Source organism: Monodelphis domestica, chromosome 2 (genome assembly GCF_027887165.1).
Source record: "Monodelphis domestica isolate mMonDom1 chromosome 2, mMonDom1.pri, whole genome shotgun sequence".
NCBI lineage: Eukaryota > Metazoa > Chordata > Mammalia > Didelphimorphia > Didelphidae > Monodelphis > Monodelphis domestica.
Genome location: NC_077228.1, coordinates 370,836,413 through 370,854,901, shown reverse-complemented (window position 1 = coordinate 370,854,901; position 18,489 = coordinate 370,836,413). Strand labels below are relative to the sequence as shown.

Sequence of the window (18,489 nt, the reverse complement as noted above, 5' to 3'; positions counted from 1 at the left end):
CTCCCTCCTTTTTTGCTTCCTTTCTTTCTCCTCTCTTGTCCTTCTTTTCTCCTCCATCTAAAACTAAGTCTCCTAGTCTCTCCCAATCTAAAGGTACAGTGATTTTTCATTGCATGAAACCATTATTCTGCTTGGTCTGAGCTTTGATCCATTTCCACATGGATGGATTTGATACTCCTTAGGCAAGGACCTAAGTGCTCTCTTCTTTTTTTCCCAGAAGTTCACTATATTAATGCTAAACATAGTGTGTCCTTTATTTTATCTTCCAAAGAGCCATTACTGAGACTTGGAGACTTGGGTTCTAGTCCCAGCCCTACTACAATTTCACTGGTTAAAGTTGAATGAGCATTTTCACCCCTGGATCTTAGTTTCCTCCTCTGTAAAGCTAGGTTGTAGAAACTTCAAAGTTGTTTTTTGTTCTAAAATTCTATGAATCACTTTTACTTCATCATCACCCTTCACATAACCCAAGGAAACTATAAAGTTCATTTGTTTCTGTTTTACGCTTCTACAGTTGTATTTTAAACTTGTGTAGCCCTTTTCATGAAGCAAGGGAAAAATTGATAAATCATGTTTTATAGATGGGTATGGAGCCAGAGCTTTAAATATGAGACGTGATCCACTGATTATGAAAGACATTGGTCAAGAATTTCCTTTGACCCTGGGCCGGGATGTCTCTGGCGTAGTGATGGAATGTGGGCTTTCTGTCACCTATTTCAAACCGGGAGATCAGGTGATGTAACCCAATACTGCCTCTGCCTATTTATTACCTGCCTTGCCTTTTTAATAGCTTGAAATTCCTTTTGAGTAACTTCATTCTAGAATATAATCATCAGTGATAGTTCCTGGTTGTTGATTGATCTTACTCATGCTACTTATTGACCTCTTTGTCTAATGTTTCCCTGAGGCTTTCTAGGGGAGAGTTTTAAAATACTAAAAACATTTCGTTTAGCAACATTCATTCCATGGAAAGCCTGCTGTGGACATTCTATTGGCTACCTAGTACAAAGAGAATCCTATTTAGGAATCAGAAGAGCTGGATTCTTTCTAGTCCTGTCTTTGCCACAGGCTGACCATGTAACCTTTGATAAGTCATGTAACTTCTTTAGACTTATTTCCTCATCAGCAAAATGAAAGGATCAGCTTTTACAGTTTCTTTCTACATTCTGTTTTCTGTATTCCAAAATAAAATTCTTGCCCTTTAGGCATAGGAGTTTGCAGTTTAATAATTGGACTACTCATCTTCTTAAATACATACCTTTTTTTTGGGGGGGGGGAGGGATAGGGGGATATTTATATATAAGAATTAACATTTGTGGCTGTTGTTTTTTAAACCCTTACCTCCCATCTTAGAATTAACACTGTGTATTAGTTCCAAGATAAAGGGGTTTAAAGTGACTTCCTCAGAGATATAGCTAAGAAGTATTTGAGGTCACCTTTGAACCCAGGACTCCTTTCTTTAGAACTGGCCATCAATCTACTGAGCCATCTAGCTACCCCTTTATTTATTTCTTGCAGAAACTCTTAAGTGATATTTTTTATCCAGGAGATTTTCATTTTTTAAATTGCTAAAGGCTTGGCATAGTTTATTTATGGATGTAACTCCTCAGAGTAATTGCTTCTTGTTTTTAACACTCCAGTTTCATTAGGAGTTTTCTTTTGCTAATGAACATTTCAGGCCAGCTGGGTTTTATTTACTTTCAGCTTTTCTCAACTACTTTAGCACCATTCAGCCTGCTTACTTAATTTTTTTTTAAAGTTTGTTCTTTGGTGAGAAAACAAATACAGTGGGATGTTCTGGCAACAGGCTCCAGTGTGGTGAAGCTGTGCCCACTGAAGCATACTAAGTTGTAGATAGACTCCCACTTGAAAATAATTTTGATTATAGTATACATCAGTGTAATGTTGACGTGTACTTTTGGAGAAGGTAGGGTATGTTTTGAGAAGGAGAAGCTCTCTTAGCTTCACTAGATCAGAATAGAAATTTATTTTAAAATATTTATGTTTATATATGGATTTTTTTTTAGGTGTGGGCAGCAGTTCCTCCATGGAAACAGGGCACTCTATCAGAGTTTGTTGTAGCCAGTGCAAATGAGGTAACTATATGAAGAATTATTTCATGAAATTCTAGTTGATAAACAGAGGCTTGTTGGAAAGCACTGGCTGTTTTCAGTACCTGATACATACTTTGGGGGCAGTTGTCAGGAAGGAGGGAGAAGGAAAAGGAAATTTTGTAAAATGAAAAACAGAATTTTGTATCTGTATCATGGCTCTACTGACTCTGTAAGATAAGGATTTAGAATGGAGATCAAGAAATTTCCCTGGGTTACATGAGAAATGGGAATCATGTTCTCATCCCATTCTTGGAAACCAGGAAGCTGAATATATTGAGCAGAGGTAAAGGGGTATGAGGAGAGCAGGATATCAGATCAGGGAAGGGAAGAGTGAGTCTTGCTTCTCACAAAACTCAAATCTCAGTTGATCTACCTAAACTCTCACTGAACCTATCTGAAGCAAATTCACTCATTTAGTTAGAAAACTTAGGGATGGGAGATATAAGGCCATGAGCTTTGAATGACCTCTTGACCAAACTTGAATGACAAAAATTGTAGAGTCACACATGACAATTTTTTTGTTTTGTTTCAAACCCTTACTTTCCATTTTAGAATCTATACTGTGAATTGCTTCTAAGATAGAAGAGTGGTAAGGACTAGGCAATGGGGATTAAGTGACTTGCCCAGGATCACATAGCTAGGAAGTGTCTGAGGCCAAATTTGAACCCAGGACGTTCTGTCTCTAGGCCTGGCTCTCAATCCATTGAGCCACCCAGCTGTCCCATATTTTATAGTTTTTGTAGTTGATATAAATAGAGGCAGTGTTGAGAAGACAAAAGAGTTTTGCCTTTGGAGCTGGAAAGACTTGAGTTTAAGGCCTGCCTTTGACATATTGGCTTTGTCAGGGACTTCTAGTACTCGAGGCTTCTCTCTGGGACTATAAGTTGTAGAGAAGATTCTGACTTGCATTTATATTAATAGAGAAGATTTCCTCACCTGGGTGTTCCCTATATCAAAGAAATTACAGATCTAGTTCCTATATCTACATAAAAGTAAGCTTAATTTATTTTCATGTGATCATATAAATAATTGTTTGTCTCTGACATTTTTATTTTCAAATATAGGTATCTCATAAGCCCAAGTCTCTTTCTCACACTGAAGCTGCTTCCTTGCCCTATGTTGCTCTCACAGCCTGGTCTGCTCTAAGCAAAGTTGGTGGACTGAATGGCAAGAACTGTAAAGGAAAACGGTAAGAACCCAAACATCTTTATGGCTTTTGAACCCCCCACCCCCACCAGCATCTCCCAGATGTATGTCAGAAACATCATTTAAATTAGGGACCGGCTCTTGATTTCTGCAGATTGGATCCGTTGATATTTGGAAACATTTCAAGCTAGCACCAATGTATAAATGGAATGCATTCCAAAAGTATATTTCTGAGTTGACTCTTTTGAAAAATAGAAGATTGAATATTTACAAAACACTTTCCTAGCAAAAAACCTGTGAGGTCAGTTGATGTATAGGTTGTTTCTAATATTTTGCTATTACAAATATAATAACTGTTAATATTTGTGGTCAAATGGGTCCTATTTAGGTTATCTGTCTAATAATTCGAAAGGTATAATCAATTCTATGATGTTATAATTTGTCATATTGTTTTCCAAACTATTTATGCCATTGTAAAGTTCTACCAGTAACCTACAGTTGATTCTCATAATTAGTGGATTCTATATTTTTGAATTTTCCACTTGCTAAAATGTATAACCCTAAAACCAATACTCATGATGTTTTCATAGCCATTTGTGAACATATGCAGAGCAGCAAAAAGCCCCATACATTCCCAGTTGTCCTATTGTGAATAATATGAAAATATTTTTTGAGGTCTAAATGTTTAGTGCCATGTTTTTTGCATTTTTGTGCTTTATGCTCCTGATTTTCAGCCCTTAGGCAAAATGGTGAAGTGCTATTCCTAAGCACAGGAAGGCTATGATGTGCCATATAAAGAAAAGATATATTAAGTAAGCTTCATTAAAGCATGAGTTATGATACTGTTGACCATGAGTTCACTATTAATGCAACAACAGGATAATACATCCAGAAAAAGAAAAGAGGAAATTCTGTGATCTGGGCAGAGGTCTCTCTGGAAAGCCCTGGAAAGTAAATTTTGTGACCCCATATTTTCTGCAGAAGCAATGGTTCAGTTGTTATTAATTCATATTGGTGTTGACTTTATATAACTACCATGAATGATGAGAATTGACTGTATTAGAGTATCTACTTTCCCCATAGTCCTGCCAATGTTGGATTTTTTCATTAAAATTTTTATTTTATGACTACTTTTGCCATTCCTGTGAGTTTAAGATAAATGATAAGTCTTTTGAAGTATAATATTCTGTGCAGTATTATTGTGGGAACTAATCATTGTATCTAGTTTTTCTTTGAAAAAATATAGTTAGAGGCAAAGTTTGGGAATATGAAGAGTACATTCTCCATATGCCCATCCTCCTACTTTCCTATAGCTCTAGCATCTTTCCTCTGACCTAGTAGTTGGAATGACTTGAAACAGGGTCTTCAGCAGGTTGGGAATCTGGAGCTAGCAGAATAATAGTAATAAGGGCAATGAAAAATGTTTAAAAATTGAGGGGCGAGAAATCACAAGGGTCCAAGGTCTCTTGTCTCTATAAATCTTGCAAACATTTTCCCTGAGAGTCCCAAGGATTGGCTTGCCAATTTCTCTTTCCACTTCCACCACCTACTGTCTCCAATAACGTTTTATAACAATCAGGCTTTTAGAGCAAGCAGGGACCTTACTATTAGACCTGTTGTCTAATACCTTCATTTTGTAGATGAGAAAATCTTGGAGAAGTTGTTAATAAGAATTGTAATCTGTGAACTTATCTCTTATAGAATTCCTGAAGTAGAAGCTATCTCCATCAAAGCAAAACTTGGCTCTGATATAACTTAAATACTAGAGATTTATGCCTGAGGCATATAGAGGTTAAAAGTGGGATTTGAACCCAGGTCTAACCCAGTACTATATTCTTTACACCATACTGCCTGTATAATAATGTAGTAATACAACACTTTAGGATTTATGAGGCAAATTCCTTATGACAGCCTTGGATGGTAGGCGATAAGAATATTATCTTCCTTTTACGAAGGAGGAAGTTCAGGTGCACAAAAGCAGCATTCAAAACAGTATGACTGGTTTCTTTCCTTATGTGACTCATCATGGAACACAACACACTTTCAGGCTTCTCTCCTTTCCTCGTGACCTCAAGCAAGCATTCTTGTGATATTTTTTGAGTTTTTATTTTTAGTAGTAAAAATTAGAAACTAGATAAGGCATCCCTACAATATGTTGTTCTTTTTCTCTCTTACTCACTCTTGAAAAAGACAAGAGCTTCACATAGGTGATAATAGTATGTCAAAGGACAGAAGAAAGATTGCTTTGTATTTCAGAGAAGCACCTGCTTTATTATTTCCTCACAGTTTCAGGATAACACCTCTGCAGGACAAGAGATTCTGGGACTTGCTGAGGCTACAGCTGCTAGACTAGTATTGGGGCATGGCAAACAGCAGAAAACAAGAGCAGGGCTTTGGGAAATGGTCAACCCTCCGACATGGCCCCCTGCTGACAAAGGAGAAAAGGGAAGGAAAAAGAGAGACAGCATCTAGGACTACTTCAGACACCCAGAGCTCTGTGACTTAACTTCTCTAAATTTCAGTGTCTTCATCTGAAAAATAAATGTTGACTTGATGACCTCCAAGAGTTCTTGTTCTAAATCGATGACACGGGGAAATTCCATAAGGAAAGAGGAATTGCAACAGCTACCTAGCTAGGTTGACAATTGGGAGAATTTGTGCATGTAAGAGAAATGTATATAAATCCAATACATGTGACTTGTTAAAGGTTTGATTAGGGTTGAGAAGGGGGAATTTCTGTAGGGCAAGTTCCTTTACTATCCTAATCTTTTTCCATTGATTCTGTAAACCTCAATGGGATTCACATTCCAATAGCCAAGACCCACTATCAATAGGGAATTTTTCAAGTATGAAATTTCCCAATGGTGAAATTTCCAACATTTATAAGTCTAAGAAATTTTGAGGTTTACAATTCTTATGTACTATGCAACTATCAGCCTGCATAAGCTTACCTTGGAGTTCTCTCATGAAAACCACACCAAGAGGTACTAACAGTGGCAGAATAGATTAACTTTTTTTCAGGTTCAGTGCCTGATTTTTATTAGACCCATCTTATATTCTTTTCGACCTTGAAATAGATGATCTCTGAGGTCCCTTCTAGCTCAAATACTCTGTGAAATGACATCATGAAAAGAATGGGTAAAATTTTTTATTAAAGTTGTGATATTTAATCCAGGAGATAAACTGAGCTTTGTGCTTTGTTCTTCCCTTTCACCCCAAACAAACAAATGAATAAAACAAAACCAGCTCTTCACACTATTAGTGAGTAGCATTGATTGAGTTCACTGTGACTAAGTGGGTTTTTTCCATCTTCTCAGGCACACTTTGGGATAGAATTAGAAAAATATGCCTAGGGAAAAAGCCCTAGTCCTCCTTTCCCAAATTCCATGTGTGTTCATAGACTTCTGGAATCTGTTTTAGACACTTCTGTGGTGTATGTGGTGTTGGGACTAGGAGACCTGTTGCCAGTCTAAACTCTGCTAATGGTAATAATTTACATTTTACCACCATTTTAAGGTTTACTAAGTACTTTTCACAAAACAGCTCTCTGAGATAATTAATGCAAGTATTGTTGCCTCCATTTTACAGCTGAGAAAATAAGCTTAGAGGGATTAAGTGAATTTTCCCATGGTCATATAGCTATCAGAAGTGAGCCATCCGAACCAAGATTTGAACCTAGTCTCCCCTGACTCTTTAGTCCAGTGCTTTTTGCCTAATACCAAACTGTCTGATAATTAGCTGCCCAACTTTAGGGTTTTTTTTAATTCAGACAAAACTCTGCAAAAACAATGGAGTTTATTTCTTCTCTCTTCTCTAGTCTCTTGCTTTTATTAGAATGATACTGATATGTAAGATCTGAGCTTCAGTGAATCAGAGAAAAAATTTAATCTCTGGGTTCTGATGATATCATAAAATATATCATTTTTCTCCTCCCATTTTGATATCCCCAGATATCAAGTGAAATTATTTTTTCATATCAGACAGTAGCCCATCCATTATTTTTCATGATTAATTCAGTGGGAATACATAAATAACATGTGGCTTTCAGCATTAATAATATTTTTAATAAATTTCCACACCTAAATTTTCTTTTTGGATATGGGAAACATCTGATAGCAATTTGTTTATGTATTGGTTATGTCAAAAAGCCCTTGAGTTTCTCTTGTCCTGCTTAAAATTTGTCTCCTGGTGGGAAAACTACCTTATCTTCACCTGGTATAAGCACTTGAGATTGGACACTTCATACACCATAAAGGAAATTTAACTTTCCAGCTTTAAACTCTTGAAAATAGTAAAGGGAATTCAGAGAATCTTCATATTTTCATTCCTAAGAATAGGCCTTATGATACTGTAAAAAATCTCAGGATGTAGGCCCAAGTAAGAATCCTGAATGATCCTGTTTCTGTGTTCAGTCTTGACTAAAAGGCAATACTTTTATTTGATGCACAAGGCTGTTCTGTTGGTCAGAGTATGTTTAGTCTTTTTAGGTTCTCTGCCTCAGTACATCTTGTCAGCCACATTTAAAAAAAAAAAAGATTCCTCTCATTTGATTATGAGATTAGGTTAGCCCATTTATAAATCATTTATGATTTCCCTGCAATTTGTTTCCTTTCATCTATTTTCATGCTGAGAGATGGACTAGAAATACAGGAGTAGACTTTTCCAGCTTTCTCCCTATTTCTGAGAGTCTCTTTGTTTCTGTGGTGGGTTTATCTCACAGTCTTGGGGCTTCTTTTGTTACTGAGCTCCACAAAAGCCTTTAGGATTTAGTAGATTGGCACTTGTGCCAAAAAACTGTATTCATGACAGAATATAAAATTATTTTTGGCTTTCATGTACCAGGTGGGGTGGCTAGGGAAAATCATAAAGGTGAAACGTGTTTCTCTTTTAAAGAGCCTTGAGAACACACATATAGGCTCAGCTATAACAGAGAATGTCAACTTCTTCCCACAAACTCTAAGTTGAAAGGGACTCAAATCCTCCAGTGCAACTTCCTCTTTTGGAAGGGGGGAGTGGCTCTTTGTTATTTTCATTTACTTAAAGATGATTTATTGGTGCTTTTTGTTTCTACATACCAATCATTTCCTTCTTTCAGTTAGTAAGCATGTATTAATTACCAGTATGGGTTAGACATCGAGATTAAGGATAGTAACAGGGTCTGAGATTTCATTGATACTAGAAACTCCAGTATCAGGAAACTCAGCTATTTGGTAGAGTGGATAGGGTGCTGGGCCTGGGGTCAGAAGACTAGAGTTCAAATCCAGCCTCAGACCCTTACTAACTGTGTGACTGTAGGCAAATCACTTAACCTCTGCTTGCCTCAATTCCCTCATCTGTAAAATGGGGATAATAAAAACATCTAAATCCCAAAGTTGTTGTGAGGCTCAAATGATATAACAGTTGTAAAGTGCCAGGCACAGTGCCCTGCATATAGGAAGTGCTATATAAATATTAGTTGTTATTGTTGTCTATTATTGCCAATATAAGTAGACACCTCTGCCATTTGAGTCCTAAAGAGCTGCCTAGAGCCCTGAGAGGTTAAATTTGTCTGGGGTCTTTCCTACCATGACACCATGCTGCTTCTAGGATACAAATGCAAAAGTAAGATAATCATTGCCTTTAAGTAGTTTATATTCCCCTGGATATTACCACCCCACCCCCACTCCAGACCACTCTTCTCCTGCAAATGAGCTTTCCCTAAGACAAAGAAAAATACTCAAACAAAACCAGTTCACAGCTAGGGAGACAATGTTTTGTACTCCTGTCTCCTCCCAAGGCTGAGATTGGTCAGTGTCCTTGCTCAGTGCCAGACTTCAGTTTAGTGTTCTTCTCATTCACTTCCCATAGACACATTTTTGTGTATATGTCCTTCTCTCGTATCTACTTGATTCTATACAGTTCATACAAACTCCTCAATTTATAGATGAGAAAACTATCTTAGAAATTAAATGGCTACCAAGGGTGACACAGCAAATTAAGGAAGGAAGAGAGAAGCTAGAGAACCCTACTCGTATTGTTCTTTCCATTATGCCTTGTTGACTCCCACTCACCACATTTAGCATAATGTTCTAGTAATATACAGAGGTTTGGGGCTTCAGAAATCTGATTCCTAATCTCCTGCTGACTCATTGTATATGCCTGTTTTTTTCTTGCCCATGTTTCTCTGTCTTTTCAAAATGGGCAAGATGATGATCTGTCTCTTGGGGTTGCAAGGAACAATGAATAAATAATCACAAAGCACTTAGGGAATAAGTGGCATGTAAGGGCTAAATAACAGGTGAAATCAGAATGGGAAATAAACCAAAATTGATTTAGTACCTAAAGGATAGTTGGAAAGAAAGCAAAAAAAAAAAAGAGCAGCCCAAAGATAAATTCAGATTTTGGTCTCTCCATTTTTTTTTATCTCACATAGATTTTTTTTTATGTCAGAAATAATGGAGTTTTATTATTCATCACCCAATAGAACACACTTGTAACTGCTGAAGATCTCAACTTCTCAAGTCATCCTACTACCCCATTAACCCTCTGATCTTCTAGGGGAATCTCTCTTGGAAACACCTAGAACATTTTTGTATCTTATGCTTGATTTTTTTTTCAAAACTAATCACAAACTACAGTACACAGGGAGGAAGAGAATCCAGCAGTATGGCATATAAGAAACTGAACATCACAGTGAATTGATCACTGTTGGCAGTGAGGGCAAAATGCCATGGAGGGATGCTACAGATGACAACTGTCAATTGAGGCCCTTTTGTGGCTACTTCTTCTTTACCTCTGACATTCAGCTATGATTCTGAAGTGACAAGGTAGATTCAAAGGAAATGACTTTTTAGTCAGAGTCTGAACTCTCATTTGACTTAGATTTGTGCTTTTTTTTCTTTTTCTTTCTCTTTTTCTTCTCCTTTTCCCTTTTCTTATGTTTCTCTTTCTTCTTTCTCTCTTGCTTCTCCTTACATTCTGAGGAGCTGGAACTAGTGCCATCTTCATCTGAGGTAGAATCCTCTAGAAGCTTCTTTAACTGTTTATCCTCACATCTTTTTCATGCCACTTATTCTCTCTTATGATGTCATACATGGGATCTTCGTATGCTACTCTGAATTGTTCTAATTTCTGATTGCCTTTGATAAAGAATGGGCATTCTTTGTCACCTGTTCTGTGTCCATACCGTTTACGGTGCCAGCATTGAATAACCATGACTTCTTCCCCCAGGGGCATCCAGAATCCTTTAGTTGGAGCATGAGCCAGAAATTCTCTGGCATGTTCATTGCCTGGTACATCTGGGATACCGTCTTCTGGCTTAGTCTCATCTTCCCTAAGTCCAGGAAGAGGTTTTTCATAAAAGGGCTCGAGGTGCTGCAGCTGCTACCGCTGCTGTGTGTCCTGCCACCGTCACTTCTGCTCCTGGTGCTGCTGCTGCTGCTGCTGCTGCTCTAGCTCGGCAGCCTTCCAGGCCTGCTTGGGGCTGCCCCAGTGCTCCAGGCCTGCACCTGCATGGGGATGGCCCAGGGGGCAGAGGCATGGCTGGGCCTAGGCCCGGGTCTCCCCGCTGCTGCTGCTCTCATATAGATCTTTTACTGGTTTATCAAATCCTAAAAAGGTTAAATTACCTAGTCAAATTTTTATTTTACAGATAAGGAAAGTCAGGCTCATAAAAGGTTAAAGGGAATTGGTTAGCATCACATAGCTAGTTAGTGGCACACTCAGGGCTAAATCTTCCCCCTTTATATATAGCTATGTTGATGGATATATTTACTGGGTGTGCTGATGTAGATAATTCCTTCACTGATGCAGATCAGAATCCTTCCATGCCTTCTAATAATAAATGCTTTTTGTCTGTGTCTTTCTATCCATTCTCCATGGAGGATCCCTGTAATGTTGTCTTTTTTTTTTGACCCTTTCCTTCTGTCTTAGAATTGATACTAAGGATCGGGTATAGTTAAGTGACTTGCCCAGGGTTATCCAGTTAGGAAGTGTCTGGGGTCAGATTTGAACCTAGATCCTCTTCTCTCTATTCACTGCGTCCCTGAGCTGCCTTCTTACAATGTCTTAGCATCCTTATTCCACTGATTTTAATGTGTCAGGAATACCAAACTAGTACCTGAACTGTTGATCCTTGTACTTTCAGTGTTGTTATCAGTCACCTTCTTTCTCCATTCATCCATGGCATCCATAATGTCTCATACCATTTCTAAGGCATATAGATCATCATTAGTAATATCCTGCTATCTACCATGCATCTTCCCATTGCTTTTGGCAATGGAATCTCTGGCAATGATCTTACAAGGTCATGATGTTCCAGGGAGTTACAACCATATAGCATCACTGGGAGAATATTGATAGTAAAGAGATAGCTTTCAAATTAATGAGCATCCTGGGATCATTGTAAAATACTGTGTAATTTGCCAAATGTCACATAGTCTAATATCTTCCTATTCGACTCTGGAACCAGCTCATTGCCCATTTACAATGTCTAATTTGACTACATAGATGGGTCAGTAGATTGCTGGATATAAATGGATGACTATGCAACCAAGTTCTCCAATTTTTGTCAATGTGGGGATTTTCTGATGTGGGAATGAGCTCCATTCATGTAGATCAAAACTGATCTATAACTTAGTAGAACTATACACACTCATTATGTAGACATGTATATGTAGACTTTATACTCTATTCAAAGTTTATTAAAGTATATGTAGACATGTGAAATGTATATTTTTTATACCATATGTGTTTTTGTTTTTGTTTTTATAAAATAGAATCTCATACAACAGGCTTGTCATAGTCCGGGCAATATGTTTTTTCATCTACTTTCTTTTTCTAGTGAAGATAGTAAGACCATTCATTCTCTTTAATATTGCTCTTGATTTCACTGAAGAGACTTTGTTGTGTTTTGGAGTTCAATGCAATTAGTACAGTATCATCTGTAAATGAGACTATTTGGATATAGTGCTAAGGCATTGATGTTGGAGAACATTGGGATGGGTAGAGCAGAGCTAAAGAGAATGTGTTTTGATTTTCAAAAGAGGGAAGAGGGTAGAATCTGTAAGTTATAGGCCAGTGAGCTTTTACTTCAATTCATGGCAAATTCTTATAATGTATTATTAAAGGCATGACTGGTGAACCTGTAGAAAAGGAATCCATGATCACAAAGGGCCAGTGTGGCCTCATCAAGAGTAGTTCTTGCCAGTTGAATCTAATTTCCTTATTGTCAAGGCCAAGAGACAAATAGATTAAGGGAATGCTTTAGATAAGAGTTTCCTTGATTTTGGCTCAGAGCATTTGACCAAATCTCATGTTATTCTTGTGGAAAAGATGGAGTGATAGAAAGTGGACACTAATACAGTTATAGTGGGTTCCCTCTCATTAGAGGTCTTCATGCAAAGATTACACAACCACTCGAGTAGGCTATAGAAAGAATGCCTATTCAGGTACGAGTTGTACAGAAGAGCCTCTGAGATCCCTTTCAACTCTGAGAATCTGAAAACCTTGACATCAATAGCACTTACCACAGTGTTTGGCAAATAATAAATGCATGTTGATTTATGGATTGAATAGAGAATTCTTTGAACTGTGTGTAAGACATCTTAGAACAGAAGAATCAAACCCATGTTAAACAATACCCTTGAATGCAGCCTGAACCAAATGAAGATGTAATTGGGAAATATTTAACAAAATAAATTAAAATATAATAAAACAGAGATAATAATAGTATGAGGATTTCTAAGTCAATGTGCACGCCCTACAGATCTTTATGTACTGTTTAGTGGCTCCCATTTCTAGTTGAGTTTGACACTACTGTTCTAGAAGACTTCAGATGAATTTATGTCTTCTTGTTCTATACAAGTGCCCAACTGGTAGTTTATAGTTGAGAATTGGCATATAGTGTGTGTGTGACAGCAAGGGAGGGATATTAACTATTAGGCCAAGTCTGTGTAAAGAGGAAATCAGTACCAGAGCAGGGATAATGGAAGGAAACCTAGAAAGATGTGGGGTCATGGTGAATATGAAGACTGGATTTAGGAGAATTAAGACAAAGGGAGACGTGAAATAAAAGGAAATTGTAATGTGACAGGAATTTTCTGAGGCTAATAATTCTAAGAAGGAATCATGGGGATGCCATAATTATGGGTAATGGTGAATTCTAAGATATCACTATCCTTTTAGATAGCTAGAATAGTGAATTGAAGAAGATAGGTATCCCTTCCATATCACCGGGTTTAGGGACATGGCACCCCCAAGATCTGGTAAATATAAGTAAAATTTTTTGAAAATCTCCTTTCAGAGCAGAGAAGTTTGAATTTTTTCTTTTCTTTTATGGGGTATTTAGGGTATCTTACTATAAAATTTGGTTTAGGTAATGGGTCATAGGCTATATTTAGGTGAATGGTGGGATATCAATACATTTCTAGGCTTTGTATGTCACGTCCTGACTTTCATATTCTTTTTGCAAACTTTAACTTTTTACTTATTTTAACATAATGGGGAACGTCACAATGTATGTGATCTGGATCAAGTTACTTAAGCTCTGTAATTCTCATCTAGAAAATGATTCTCAGTTTCCTCATCTATAAAAAAATCTAGATGGCCTCTCAGGTCCTTTTCTTCCATCCTAAATCTAACTAGACAAGAGGGAAAGATCAAGAATAAAAGGAACTTGTTGCTGATTTAGTGAGGATTCCAGAAGGCCAAAAGAAAGGGAAAGAGAGGAGGCCATGGGCTGTAAAGGTGGGAATGAATGAGTAGAGAAAAAAGCATTTAAGTGCTTGCTTATGTGTTGATTATAAGAGAGGTGGCATAGAGAGAAGGCTAAAGTCTCAGGAAATAATTGATTCGGAATCACTAGGATTAGGGACTGAGGAAGGGAAAACAGGCTAATCATTTATACCAGTTACCTGTCAGATGTCTTCCTGTGACAGCAGTGGGTATAATGGTATGGTGATCTTAAAATTATAAAATATTTTTTCACTCTGAACTTGAACCCCCCCAAAAGAGCATTTTTATCTATATAGAACAACATAAATATTAAATTTTCTATAAAACCATAAGTCTTTGTTTCATACAGTTTGAATTTTGAAAATATATCATAAATTATGTACATTACTTTCAAAAACATCCTGCTTGTCTATGCTTCCTCCTGAACTTTCTTCTGTACTCATCTTAGTGCTTTAAAAAATGTTTCAGTGTCCTTAAAAAGGCTTTTTTTAAATTTACAGGTAGAAACAATTTTTGACAATTATTTTCTGACATTTTGTGATTTAGATTCTCTCCCTCCCTCCATCACCCCAGGTAGTATATAGTCTAATATAGGTTATACCAGTGTTTTCATGCAATACATATTTCCATATTCCATGTGCTGTGACAGAAGATATATATCACATATACAATAAAAAAATCATAAATGGAATAAAATGAAAGATGTTTTGGTCTGCAATCAGATTCCAATATTTCCTTTAGCTGTGGTTAGTGTTTTTTTATCATGAGTTCCTTGGGGTTCTTGGGACCTTGTTTTGCTGATAATAGTTTAGTCTTTCACAGTTGATTATCTTACAGTATTTCTGTTAATGGATATATTGTTTTCCTGGTTTTGCTCACTTCTCTTTGCATCAGTTCATATAAGTCTTTCCAGGTTTTTCTGAACTCATCTTGTTCAACATTTGTTATGGTGCAATAGTATTTCATTACAACCATTACCATATTTCAGCCATTCTCCAGTTGATGGACACCCTATCAGTTTCCAATTCTTTGCCACCCCAAAAAGAGCTGCTAAAATATTTTTGTACAAGTAGGTTCTTTTCCTATCTCTCTGATCTCTTTGGGATAAAGACTCAGTAGTGCTATTGCTGGGTCAAAAGGTCTTAGCTTTATTTGACTTTTTTTTGGTAACACTATTGCCAAACTCCTTTCCCCACCTCAAACCCACTGTAAGTTAAAAAAACCCTAGGAAGATTTTTTTTTTTAAGTCTTATAAGAAATAAGCATAGTCTAGCAAAAAAAAAGTGAATACATTCAGTGTCCACATTCAAAAATACCTATCTCTTTCTATACTTTTTGCCTCTCACCTATCTAGTGAGGAGATAGGAAATATGATCCTCTGGTGACATGGTTAGTCATTGTATTGATTAGAGTTAAGCCTTTCAAAGTTACTTTTCTTGACATCATTGTAATTCTTGTATAAATTGTTCTCCTGATTCTGCTTTCTTCCCACTGGGTCAGTTCATACTACCCAAGATTCTCTGAAATTGTCTCTTTTAAGTTATTTCTTATGACCCCATAATATTCCATTACTTTCATATTCTACAATTTTGTTCAGCCATTCTTTAGTTGTCTAGCAGGCAATATAAAGAAAATTCTTTAATTTTAATTCTTTTAATTTCTCCTTTTTATTACCCTTTAAAGCTATCCTTTCTTAACCTTCCTCCCATTGCTCTTTTTTCTCTTATTGAGTTTAATGTATTTCTACTCCAAACTGGGTATACATATGTGCTTGTTCAATACTGGATTATACAAAGGCAATAAAACGAAGCAGCTCCTACCCTCAGGAATGTGGATTCCACCAGAAGATATACCATATACACAGATAACTAAATACAAGGTAATTTAAAGATCTTTGGGCCTCTGAAGAAGAGTAGCATCTAAGCTCAATCTTAATGGACAACAAGGATTCTGAAAGGCATTGATGAAGGAGTTCATGCCAAGCATGGAGGGTGGCTTTTGCAAATTCATAGAAGTGAGAAATGGAATGTCAAATTCAGGAAACAACTATTGATCTAGTATGGCTGAGAAGGAACATAGAAAGAAAAGGGGGCCTAGAGCAGAATATGAAGGAATCACCCATTTTTATACATGAAAGATGGGCAGTTATTCAAAATATCTTGGATGACTAAGATCAATACTGACTCAAAAACAGTGAAGAAATATTGAGGAGAAATATAATCCCTAGAGAATTTAGAGAAGGTCCACATAAGACATCATCCTGAGAATTCAGAGAGAAAAGACCTGGAACAGCATCCTAGCAATAGATGGACTGATCCAAAGGGGACTCCAAGTAATTTCATTTATTTTCACTGAAAACAAAAAGAAAACCTTCACTTGACCCCACTACTTCATCTACTTCTATCATTCTGCTCCTTGCATTGCTAAACTCCTAGGAAGAACAGTCTATACCTACTACCTCTACTTCCTATAATATAGCTTCTAACCCCACTAACTTTACTGAAACTATTTTCTCAAAGGTTATAAACTAACTTACCAGGCAATTCTGAAGGTTGTTTTTTTCTTCCTCAATCCTCATCATCCTGAACTTTCTGTAGTTTTTGTTTCAGCTAACTGTGGAGTGCTTAGGGCGTTATTGGAGCACAAAAGACAACACGGCCATCCAATGCCGCTGAGGAAGTCTCCAGGTGTAACGATTTTTCATGCCACTGGACCCAGGCTTCCAAAGCCGAGAGAGTGGGACTGTCTCTGTGCATTGACTCTTCCACTTAAATCTCCTTCACGCACAAGTGTCTTTGTGCACACTCATCTGTATCACAGATGAAAGCACACAAAGACAATCGTCATCCTCAGTTACCGAGAGACTACCACTACTATTTACTTTGGACTATAAACTTTCAGTGCTCTTAACTACACGGGAAGCTGATTGTGAAACACAACAATGTCTATAACCGGTCATCTCCTGCTTCTTGATGAATTGAATAGTTGATTTCATTTCTGATGATGTCGCATGGTACTCTTCACATCCCATGTGGGTACCACAAAAAATATGTCACCTAGGAAAGTGCCCTTCACATAATATTTAAGGGTTACATAAATAATGATAATGGTTGGATGAATGGGTTTTGAAGACAGCTTCCTGTCAAATTTATTAATACAACATATTTGTAAAGTGGATGAATTTGTATTCTAACAGTAAACACCAATCTGAAAGAATCTTTTGGAAATTATCAGCAATCATTTCTCTCTGCCTTAAAAGAGTTTGGGTGGGTCAAATAGCGGTAATTATGCCATCCCACTGCAGTTCAGAACCACCTTCCTTCTGGCTTCTGCATTCATTTAGCCACACCATACTTGTTTTGTTTACAGAACAAGTACGTTAGCCCTCTTCTCATCATTTCTCTCTCTCTCTGTCGTCTCTCTCTCTCTCTGTCTCCCTCCCTCCCATATGTTCTGAATGACCTCCACAGCATGGAGCTGCTGGGAAACTGTATGTCCCCTGGGTTGGTCCTAAACTGAATCAGAGTGCTAAACCTCACTTGTCAATTGTTCATTTTGCACTTTGGGGTGCCATCAGGTGGCTGCATAGTGAACTGAAGCCTCCACTTAAGAGGCTTCCACTGTTGTGAAACTGGAGGAGCAGCCCCTGAATGGAAATGACCCTCAGGGATGCTATAGGCTTTCTCTCTTTGAACACATCAGGCAGTTACTGGGAGATATGCTCTTCCTGTTGGAGAAAGTAACATGTCCTTACTGTAGCAGCGCATCTCTGTTACAGTCAGTTCCCAAACCCAGATTTCTCTACTTTGGATAGAGGGGCAGGGTAGAATATGATAATTAAATTTGGTTTCACCAACTCTAAGTGGAGACAATTAGAGGGGATTCCTTTGATCAGGATCTAGTTTGTCAGTTTTCATTTTGAGGAGGAGAATATAGTCTGGAAAAGCTGAATGATCTCATCAGAAAATGAAGGGATTTTGCTCAGTTCTCCAAGACACCTTCCAGACTAAAGTTTTATAATTACATGAATTTTAGTGAAAAATAAGATTATGGAGAGTAATAGAACCAAAACTAACCCAAACAAAATATTATCCCAGAAGTCTAGTGGTTTCTTTTCTTTTTTAAAAGGTGGAATTTTGGTTTTTTTCTAAGTCTCATCATCCCCCTTTCCCTTTTCAGTGAGAATTTCTTTACAGTGAAGCTTAGGGGGGAAAAAAACCTTGACCATTCCTACTGGTAGCATATGTACTCATTGTTCATTAGTCAGTGTTGCTCCAAACCCTTCCTCTCTTATGCCCTGTTGGCTTTATCCCTTCCTCTATCCTCCTCACCCCCCAAAAAAACTACAACATATATACACACACAAAAAAAGCAAGAAGGTACATTTTCTCATCTCTGAGGCCAAGCTTGGTCACTATAATTATATAATGTTCAGGGTTGGGTTTTTTTTTTGTTACTATTCTTTCTATTCAAATTGTAGTCATTGTGTAGATTGTTCTCTCTTGATTCAGCTTAT

General features: G+C 37.3%; 1 protein-coding gene and 1 pseudogene across 5 annotated transcripts in view; one reads left to right on the top strand and one right to left on the bottom strand.

The window, feature by feature from the left end:
* The window catches only part of RTN4IP1 (reticulon 4 interacting protein 1), a 60,334-nt gene that overhangs the window by 9,902 nt on the left and 31,943 nt on the right, over window positions 1–18,489 (top strand). For all 5 annotated transcript variants that reach the window (XM_016431223.2, XM_001378447.4, XM_056818633.1 and 2 more), the window contains exons 2-4: window positions 582–733; window positions 2,028–2,096; window positions 3,179–3,303. In XM_016431223.2, coding sequence (XP_016286709.2) covers window positions 582–733; window positions 2,028–2,096; window positions 3,179–3,303 — 346 coding nt within the window. The remainder of the gene's footprint in view (window positions 1–581; window positions 734–2,027; window positions 2,097–3,178; window positions 3,304–18,489) is intronic.
* LOC103097275 (retinitis pigmentosa 9 protein homolog) lies at window positions 10,027–11,431 on the bottom strand (annotated as a pseudogene).